The 10,451-nt window shown below is 40.5% G+C and overlaps 1 protein-coding gene across 3 annotated transcripts in view; it reads right to left on the bottom strand.

The window, feature by feature from the left end:
* Positions 1–2,867: 2,867 nt before the first annotated feature.
* Ccdc82 (coiled-coil domain containing 82) overlaps positions 2,868–10,451 on the bottom strand; it is a 22,872-nt gene continuing 15,288 nt past the window's right edge. For all 3 annotated transcript variants that reach the window (XM_013009707.1, XM_013009705.1, XM_013009706.1), the window contains 2 exons: positions 8,289–8,474; positions 2,868–3,124 (listed from right to left, as the gene is read on the bottom strand). In XM_013009707.1, coding sequence (XP_012865161.1) covers positions 3,056–3,124; positions 8,289–8,474 — 255 coding nt within the window. In that variant the 3' untranslated portion in view covers positions 2,868–3,055. The remainder of the gene's footprint in view (positions 3,125–8,288; positions 8,475–10,451) is intronic.

The following is a 10,451-nucleotide window of genomic DNA, read 5'->3' as shown; positions in this document are numbered from 1 at the left end:
CATCGCGCCGGGCTCCTGCGCCTGGTGCCCGCGGCTCTGGGCGGACAGGGTGGGCGCAGCAGGGCTACATGGACGGAGTCTGCGGAAGCTGGAGAAGGCGCAGCAGCCGCGCGCCAGGTGAGCTGGAACTTACTCTGAGGCACCTGGCAGCCCCGGAGGAGGTGGGCAGAGTTGGGCCTTCCGGGGGGCCAGGCCGGGGGGCCAGCAGGGGCCTGGCCAAGCCCGGGGTCGGGGGTCGGTTCAAGACCTCACGGGGACCCCGAGCCCCGAGGGGCCAGCGCGCCCTCGCCCGCCGCTTTGTGGCTGGGCTGGGCTGGTCCTTGGAACCAGCAGCCGGTCCCCACTTTTCCTCAGGCTAAACCAAACCGTGGCGCTTCAGAATTTTTCTTTTTCCAATCAGTGTTCAAAATATGCAACATGCAGGAGCTGCCCTCGGCGTTTGAGTTTCCTCCTCCCCCAGCTCCTCTCCTCCGCGGGCTCTGTAGAACGTTGTCTTCTAACAGGAGACAGCCCTCCGTCCTCAGCACTGTCAGGAATTGGACTTTGGCACCAAGCTTTCCCCCCCCTCAGCTAATCCAATCACCGGTAAAAATTCTCATTCCTCTAAGGTTTCTGGCCTCAAAGGAAAGCAATCTGAAGTGGTGAACCACTGAGAGAGAGCCGTCAACACATATTTTTTTTTTCTTTCCTGCTTGAGATTCTTATTTCTTATCCCCAGCTCTATTCTAACACAGTAGCAAGAGAGACAAACTCTTCTGAGAGTAATTTACAAAAGATGGTCAAACTTACAAACTTCCAGCAAATTGCCCGGAGTCCTGTCCAGCCACTTTTCTGTCCACTTTTGTACACTCCATCCCGGCCAGTGGTTGTGAGGGTCTGGACTCGCAATCAGCAATGTGATTCTATCTCTTGTAATGCTCCGCTTTATAAATGGAAAAGGAAAAAAAAAAGTAGCTTGTATTTTCCTTTCTCTTTCTCGGCTGTTGTTAGGCGCTTTGCTGACACTGGCTGCCGCCCGAAGTCACAGCAATACACTGGCTTTCATTGTGCTCCGATAGGAAAGGGAGAGGGAGAGGGGGCGAGAGAGGGAGAGAGACAGAGGGAGAGGGAGAGGGAGAGAGCGAGCCAGCAAGCTGCAGATGGGGGGGGTGCTCCAGGCTCCCTGGTGGAAGGCTGGTGCCACTGCTCTGAGTGAGTAATCTGCCAGGCCTGCGGAAAGAGGAAGGCAGAGGGCCTCCCAGTGGCCAGGAGGCGAATCCCAAAGCCTGTGCCTCTCAACCACCCGCTCACCTCAGCCTGGCCTTGGTCTCGAGGGGAAGACTGGGGAAATTCCCCAACCTCTATGCAACCATTTCACCAGCTCTAAAAGGCTAAGAAATTCCCAGCCAGGGGATGTATTTTCCCTTCCAGGCCTGCATCACAGCCCCCCTGAGGACAGGATGCTCATTTTTCAATATGTAGTGAATGACACCACTGAGCACACTAGCTGGGTTCACACTGGGAAGTGCTCATTAGTACGGTAAGGAGCTTGGTGGGTTAGTCCTCGAGAGCTGTGAAAGAGGAGAAATAAGTGCTGTCTACTGAAGGTACCATACCTGCCTTCCTAAGTGTCTTTGGCAGTCACAAGCAATCCAGTAGGGAAAATAAAATACTTTATGAGGATGGTATTGCTAGAAGGAAAAAAAAAGACTTTGAAATTCAATCATCTATGACAAAACCAAATGCAAGGTTGTTATCAAGGTGTTTGGTTTTCTATGTAATAAAGAAGTTTAATAACAACACAAATCAAATATCTCTCATGCAAATATTTAACCCCCTACTGATGATCCTTCCTGAAACAAATTTCATGTCAACAACACAGTTCTGCCTGTCATGATCAATTATGGAACATAAACTGAGGTGAATATAAGTCTGAACCAAAAATAAGCCTGACATTCTAATTTGGAAGTCATTTGGACTCCATCAATGGAGTTTTATTAATTTAAATCAACTCTAATATTTTGGTAACATGACCCTGCTTCAAAAGGAACTATAGATGAGAATGAACTAAATCAATGGGCACACTTCAAGATTACCTGTGTTCACAGTTTAATCTGCCATAGTCTGGCCTGCTTTTACCTATATCCCACAATCTGGAGTGTTAGCTTGGAAACAGTAATAACTATACTCAGACAGAATACAGGCATTAAAAATGTTTCAGATTTTGGAGTGTTTCAGGTTTTGGAAAATTAACAGACTTCACCAGCTGAACATCCTTATTACAAAAATCCAACATGCTCTAAAATGCATGTCACCTCTCAAAAAGTTCAGATTTTGCCAGCTATTTAGGAAGATCAAGAGTTCAAGATCAGCTTTGGCACATTTAGTAAGAGTCTCTCAAAAACAACAAAAAAGGGCTGGGGTATGGGTCAAGGAAAACACTTGACTAGCATATAAGAGGCCCTGGGTTTAATGTTCAGTGTCAAAGATGAAGGCGGGAAAAAAAAGACAACCACATTCCAATCTTGGCATAAAAAATTACATTTAATCAGGTGTTATTACAGCTAGTGGCTCAGGCCGGTAATCTTACTTGAAGGCTGAGAGCAAGAAGCTAACCAACGGCCAGACTCTATGGCCAGGTCGCTGGACTGAATGACACACTGAGGTTTCTTCCATGGCTCACTGATTTAGATGACAGTAGACAAACAAAATTAGAGGAGTTTATTTAATATTGCCAAAAGATAATACACAGATGTGGACAGGGATTCAGTAATAAATACATATAGATGTTAGTTTAATTATATTTTTGTTACAATATATTTTTCCAAAATTTAAAGGGCATAAACACATTCATTTGATAGTCGTGTCTTATAGAGGCATTGCTATGTAACTTTTCATGTACAGCAGATAAGTTTTATTAGACTGGAGAGTGGCCATCTCTCTTGGACTTTACATGAGCAAATATTTTGCCATGAAGATACACATAAAATATATAAATGTCACATGATACAGAGAAACAACACCCATGATCTTCATATTTACAGGAAAGTATAAAATCTTCTTCAAAGGAAATGGGCTACAACTCAAACTTCTCATCTTGAAAGTTATCCGCAAAATCGAGATAGTTCTGAAGTTGACCATATTTCTGCACATACAATAGAAAAGCTTGTTATTTGACTTAAAACAGTGAAGATAAATTAGCCTTTCCAAAACTACATATACAAACAGGAACAAATCTATTTCATGTTTGTAATAAAATTCATTTTATTTAAATGATTAGGAGCTAAATTTCAAATAAGGATTTCTAAGTCACAGCATTGGAAAGAAATCAAACAGTACTATTATTCATTTCATGACTGTCTTAAGGTGATAATTTTCCAGTACCATCCTTATGTACAAATGCAGTAACTTTGAAAAAGAGTTCAGAAGAGGAGCCACAAGTAGTTGAGACCAGGAAAAACTGGCTTTTAAAGGGTTCTGAGCAACAAGATTTGGTAGGCAAAACATTAGTGCCGAAGATTTCTGCATAAAACAGTTCATCAACATTGACATGCCAGGGATGTATGAATCTGGGAAGTTGAGTTCTCCTAGAGAAAAGTTAGGTCACACCAACGACACCAGGTATGAAAGCATGAGATGCTAGGCTAACGAGGTGAGCAGTGATTTGACAAATAATGAGATACTTCAAAGTAATGAGATACTTTGATACGGTAAGTAACTAATATGATCTGAGGAAAGTATTAAGCAAACTACAGGATGTGTGAGGCCCTCAATTTAAACCCTGGCACCACCACTTCCGCTGGCCCCACCCCTCCCCTCACACACAAGGGAAAGAACAAAATAATAGACTTAGCAACTAATTATAGAACCTAGGGCAATAAATTGAGCTGTCCTGTTGCCTAGGATGGCTTAAATGCCAAGTGCCAAATTTGAATGACGACAAGGAAGATGAAGGATAACGAACGAGGTAGAACAAGCTAAGGATTCAAGGGTGACACAGAGATTTCAAGGTGAGTAGGTAGAAAACCTCAGGGTTTTTCCACAGGAAGACTGGAGAAGCAAAAAAGATACAGTGAGTTCTGTTTGGGACATACAGAGTTCAAAGTGCTTACTTACATTGAGATTAAATGCTCTAATGGTTTCTTGACTCGTGAATTCTGGGGGTCTATTCCCAAGAAATAGAAGATCTCAATGACCAAGAATTTCGTGATGACAGGGACACAGAAGGGGTGTGTTTTCTCTCTAGGCAAGGCCATAAAACCCTTTTGTATATTCTCAAGATCTTAAGATTCCAACCCATGTCAGAGACTACTTAGAGCATTCCCTAGCCTAGATGCAGAAAGGTTTCATTAGATATCAGGAAAGTGCTTTAGGACTAGAAACCCAGACTTTAAAAGTTTGAGTGCTTTATGCTCTTGTATCGTAATATTTACATTGTTTTTCTCATTTATTAAGTTCATTTTGGAAAATGAAAATCTATTGGAAGTTAAATCTCTCAGCGTTATTACAAATAATAGCCAACATTAATTGGCAACTTTCTAATTCAAGGTCCTATACTAAAATGCCTGAAGTGTATTATTTATTTTATCTCCACAACCAAAACCTAATTAATATTTAGTTCACATTTACAGATAAGATTTAGAAAAATAATTTAATTGCCTCCAAATTCTACTACTAGAAAGTGGTAGCACACATACATGAACAGATGCTTTTACATTACAGCATACACTCTGTGTTTTAAAGGGTAGGAGGGAGACAACTTTGCAGCGCACATATGTGAATGCATACTTATACCTTATAGCACACCATTTCTAAAGGGTAGGAGGGGTGATAGCTTTGGTGAGAAAAAAAAAACCACAAAAGGGAAAGTAAAACACAAAAGGCAGTTAGCATTACTCTGCCATTTTTCTCTGCCTAAAGTCGCAGCTCCCATAGTTCTTCATAGACATTAAGGTAGTTTAGGTCTTATTTTAATAATGAAGATTATCCCTTACCAGATGGACCTACTGATAAAAATAGCTGAGATTATGGGAATGCAGTGTGAGAAAGCAGTCAGAACATAAAAGGAATCAGGAGTCTCTAGTCTGAGGTAGCAGACTGGACCCACAAAGGAATCCTGAAAAAGGGGTCAAAACCTAGTGCAACAGGTGCCATTAAGCTGCGGTTCTCATATCTGCTTCACCAACGAATCAATCACGGGCACATGTGGCTCACACCTATAATCCTAGTTACTCAGGAGGCTGAGATCTGAGGATCATGGTTCAAATCCTGCCCAGGCAGGAAAGTCCATGAGACTCATTTCCAATTAACTAAAAAAACAGAAGTGACACTGTGGCTCAAAGTGGTAGAGTGCTAGCCTTGAGCAAAAGAGCTCTGGGACAGCACTCAGGCCCTGAGTTCAAGCCCCACAACCAACCAAAAAATAAAATCAATGTCTTCATTGGTGAATAATGCCCTATATATTTATGTTTCTTCTTTGACAAGCTTCTAGGTAGTTCTGATAGTTAAGGGCAAGGTTTTGAGAAACATCAATTGAAGGTAAGGAAAAAAGGGAAAAGACGTTTCGAGTGAAGAAATTAGAAGACTAAGGAAAAGGATAGGTTTCTGATTACAATGTAAAGTCCTTATTTGTGTAGAAATGTGCTTAAAATGTATTCAAACACAATTGTAAGCCAACTTGGGTGCTTCTGTTGGAGTTTTCTTCACTTCTGGTTTCATGTGTCCCTAGTCCATAGGAACTTTTGTCCTCCTCCTTCTCCTCTTTCCAGTACCAATAATCTTTCTTCAACTGCCAGGACTCCATCTGCTTATTTTTCTCTTTCTTTTTCCTTTGGAACTCAGGGCTCTGGACTTGTTAGTTAAACACTCCACCACATGAGCTGTGCCTCCAGCCTTCTACTTTCTCCTTAATGAAAACATTTGTTAGCATGTTTCCAAAGGTATTTTAGAATAAGATACATAGTATATGTCTTCTATATTTCAATTTTATTACAATTCTCCTATTGTTTTTCTGTGTGTGTGTGCGCGCGCATGCCTCCCTGGAGCTTGAATTCAGGGCCTAGGGAATATCCCTGAGTTTTTTTTTTCTCAAGGCTACTGCTCTGCCATTTGAGCCACAGCTCCACTTCTGGCTTTTTGCTAGTTTACTGGAGATAAGGGTGTCACAGACTTTCCTGCTTGGGCTCGCTTCAAACTGTGACCCTAGGATCTCATTCTCCTGAGTAGCTAGGATTACAGGCATGACCCATCAGTGCCTGGCTCACTTGTTCTTTCTTATATTCGAGTGATTCTATATTCCTTTAATGCAATTAGATTAAAAACATGAAAACCTAGTTCAGTGAATAGAAGGAAGAACAAAAATGAAGCCTGCTTGGCAGGTTTGAGGGAAGGTAGCTGAGATACTACGCGATAGTACAGGGAAATGCTCAGTAAAGGTAAAGGAAAAAGCAAAATGTCAAGAACAAGCTGAGAGCAGAAAGACAAGCACAAATGATCTGTGTGAGGCAGAGAGGGTTTGACATAGCTGAGAGGTGCATTCAGATGCCAGAGCCCAGGCATGACCAGGGGACTCTGCAGGGGTCACCATGGCCACCTGACCGCAGCCAGGAAACCAGCCTGCATCAGGAGCTCAGGCAGCCTACGTGCCGTTACTTCAGGGCTCATCAGAGACGCAGAGACAGTGAGGGTGAGGATGTCAGACACTGTGGGACAAAGTTTGAGATCCATCACAGTCCTTATAGGCTTATGGTAGATATAAATTTCATGGTTTCTAGGAACGAGTTTAAGCAAGTCATCTGCTTAGTTTTTAAAGTGAGAGGAATCTCAGAAAACAAAGCTCTTATTTTTGTGAAAGAATGTACACAATACTTTACACATATATGCTGTGATGTGCCTTCACTGCTTAATGTTTAGTGAATGCAACGTTCCTGGCATTTACCTGTGTTCGCTCAGGAATATTTTTGTTATTTCAGATCCCAGCTATTGTCCCTAACCTTGTTAAGCTTTCTTTAAAGTACATGATTCAGAAATGCCTTTTGTTTTTTCCTTCAAGAAGTTTAATGTTTCCTATATATAATAGTAATACTATGTAAATTATGCATAGTCTTTTTTCCACATGTATCACTCTATCCTTGATAAATGTGGCTTACCAGGCTGGGGTGCAGCTCGGTGGCATCATACTTACTTAGCCCTGAGTTCAATTTGGCATTGGGAAACAAAGCAAATTTACAAATGTAATATAGCAATATGTTTTCTAATTCCATTAGAGGGTTGGCAGTTCTTAATGGCATCAATAAAAGCACTTATGAATTCAACAACTAAGAAAATGAAGACAGAGCTACTGGAAAAGTGGATAGCTCTTCCCTAAGGCAAATGTAAAGGCACAGAGAAGTGGGGGTGGGGAGGATCGAGCATTCGGAATCAGAGAAGTGGAAGCAAAGCAAACGACACTAGAGAAAAAGACTAGAGAAAGACTAGGGGGTTGAGATGCCATGAGCAGACCAAACCACCAGTGGTGGTGGGAGGTGACAAGACAACTGCTTAAAGTTGTGCCCTCCTCTCTCCCAGGAGGCCTGGCTGCACACACAGGTGCGGGTTAGCCGTCCCAGGTGAACTGTTCTTTCTTCCCATTCCTCGGAGAGTATCTGCTAAACTCTCTTGCCTTTTCTCCTCCTCTTCTACACATTTCCCTATGAGATAGAAGTGAAGCATGGGCTCTCAGATGAGGTTTTCCTTTCCTTTTTAAAGATTAAATACCTAAGTTGCTCAAATATCTATGACTTGTCTCTTATGGATCCATTAAGCTAGCCTCATTTTAGAAACTGCCATCCTATTAGCATTCTTGGCATACACCATAGACATCTGTAAAAGCTCTGTGAGCAGACCAGAGCTTATGAGCTGCCAGTTGATCTTCAGTTAGTTCTCCTCACTGCTCAGCCCATGCTCCCAGGAGAGGATGTGGGTGGCATCTGAACTGGCAGTGAGATCCTGTCCTCAGTGGTACCAGGTGCTTCTGCCCTCTCAGGTTGTAAGAACTGTTGTAAAGTGGACACAAATCCCACATGTTGTCAAAGATAATCAGGGGACTTCATATATGTGTAAGGACCTTGTGTAATTGAAAAGGCACAGAAGAACAGTATTTTATCTATAGTTCAGGGTTAGACAATAGTAAGCATGAAAGGAATGAGTGGAAGAGGGAAAGTTCAAAAACAAGAAAGGAGACCCTGGCATGTCACTGTTGCATATTCACTTGTGTCCCTCTGCTAACTAGGCTCCGGGGTCCACAGAAGGAGGTGGTTCTTTGGTTTTACCTCTTTAATCCAGCCACTTTCTTCTGACTGACTGAAAATTCTTTCCACGGTTTCTTTAACCTGTTCATCCTCAACTTCTTCTGTATTTGCCAGGAAGCAACATTCTTGGTACAGCTTGAATTTAAAATGTTTCAGTTTATGATAAATGTCGGTGCGGTTGGCACAAATTCTGCCAACAGTAAATACCTAACACAAAAAATAGACATAATAATCTTACATATGAAGGGTATAACACAATAATGAATTATTACATTTTCTTTACTATTACAATCTAATAAATACATTATTAACTTTCTTACCTGTTTCTTTAATAGCTTCTTAGTCTTTAATTTACAGAATCAGTCAACAAAAACTTTGCATCTGCTATGCTCAAGTACTGTAGTAGATACTGGAGATGGATAAGTGAAGGACTATTACCTGCATTAGGGAGCTTACAGTCTTGGGAGAAAAATAAATTATAAAACAATGTACCTAAAGCCATGCAAAAAGTGATACATAAAAGATATAAGTAAAAGGAATATTTAACCTAACCAGGGAGGATCAACTTCCTCAAGTTGGTGATTCTTGAAAATAGTCAAGGTTTGGAAAGAAGAGAGAATGGCAGAAAGATGGACACCGTGGAACAAGAGAGAGAATGCCAAGTGCCACATGTGTATATCACTGTGTTAAAGTCTCTGGATTATGATAATAGCCTAAGAATAAGCAACAAGCAAAACTAAAACTCTTTACCAATATTAAGTATTGGTAATTTTTAACTGATTTCCTCAAAACATGTGTAGTATAAAAATAAATTGGTGTTTAAGCATATTTGTTGTGCCAATGTATCATATGTGAATATCACATAAATATCTGCTAGCTAGAAGTTTAATTTTATATGTTTAAACAAAGTAGGATTATGAAATTGAAAACATTCTTTTTATAGCATTAATCAACCAGAACATGTTTTTCACAATGTTTTGAATGATGGCAGTTTGTTATCCACACCCATAGCTAAGCTAGGAAGAAAGCATTATTGACTGCCCAAATCAAGTCAATTTAACCTACAGTATTTCTCTTACTGTAGAAAAGACATCAGAAGGGGTTTGAATATTATGAAGTTATCAACTATAATGTCATGTAGCAGCCTAAAGAAAGATATGAACTTCTCACTAACGTATGTACTTTGTTTATGCTTAATTAAGTTCACTAACAGGTGATACTTTCACAAATCCAGTACAAGTACTACAGTGTAGTTTTTAATATTTGTAGAACTTGTTCTGTGACAAAAAAGCTAGACTTTGGGCTGGAAAGGTAGCTCAGTGGTAGAGCGCTTGCCTTGCATACATGAGGCCCTGGGTTCGATTCCCCAGCACCACATAAGCAAAAAGAAAAAAAAAGCTAGACTTCACACAGGTCATAGTCAATAGATGAGCCAAGAGTACATTGCAAAAGCAAATTTAAGTTACAGTGATTAGCAACTCATGTTTGATGCATTTTCTTATGAGTATGGTATTTTGGACATGTTCACATGCTTTTCTAAACCCCCAAAAGTTGTAGAAAATATGTTTCAATTTCTTTTCATGATTCTATGCCTATTTTTATTGCTTTTTAGATCATTAGAAATAATCAAGTATTAGTATACTTTGCTTTTTTACTACATTAGCTTTTCCATTTCAACATTATCAAACCAGAATTGGTATTAAGTGACACTTCAGCACTTTGATAAAAATGACACCACAATTGTTGCAGTGGCTATGAGAGGACCCCGTGTATCTCCATTTCTGCCATTGAAGTAGGCAATGGAGAATAATTCTGCTACCACTGTTCTGTATGAACTACAGTCAAATAGTACTATGATTTACAGTTTCATATGGTTTTTGTATCTCTGAGAGGAATTTATCTGTAAGTTAGGAAAAATAGGAGAGATTTAAAATTCTTAATTTCTTTTTCTGTATGAAACAAAATTACCTTTTGAAAATATTACTTCCTTCCATTTCTAATTCTTCTCTTCGAATCTACTTATAAGGGTCAACAGACAGTGAAATACCTTTACAATGCTCTACTACTATTTTCTCCCAAAACAGGGTTACATGGCTACTGTTATGTTTTCACAGAAAACATTAACTGATACAATTTGTGCAATAGTCCTAAGTTTTAATTCCTCCTCCTCCTCCTCCTCCCCCT

This window comes from Dipodomys ordii, unplaced genomic scaffold (assembly GCF_000151885.1).
Source record: "Dipodomys ordii isolate 6190 unplaced genomic scaffold, Dord_2.0 Scaffold10, whole genome shotgun sequence".
NCBI lineage: Eukaryota > Metazoa > Chordata > Mammalia > Rodentia > Heteromyidae > Dipodomys > Dipodomys ordii.
Note: the sequence above shows the minus strand (reverse complement) of the source record. Positions and strands in the feature narration are given on the sequence as shown.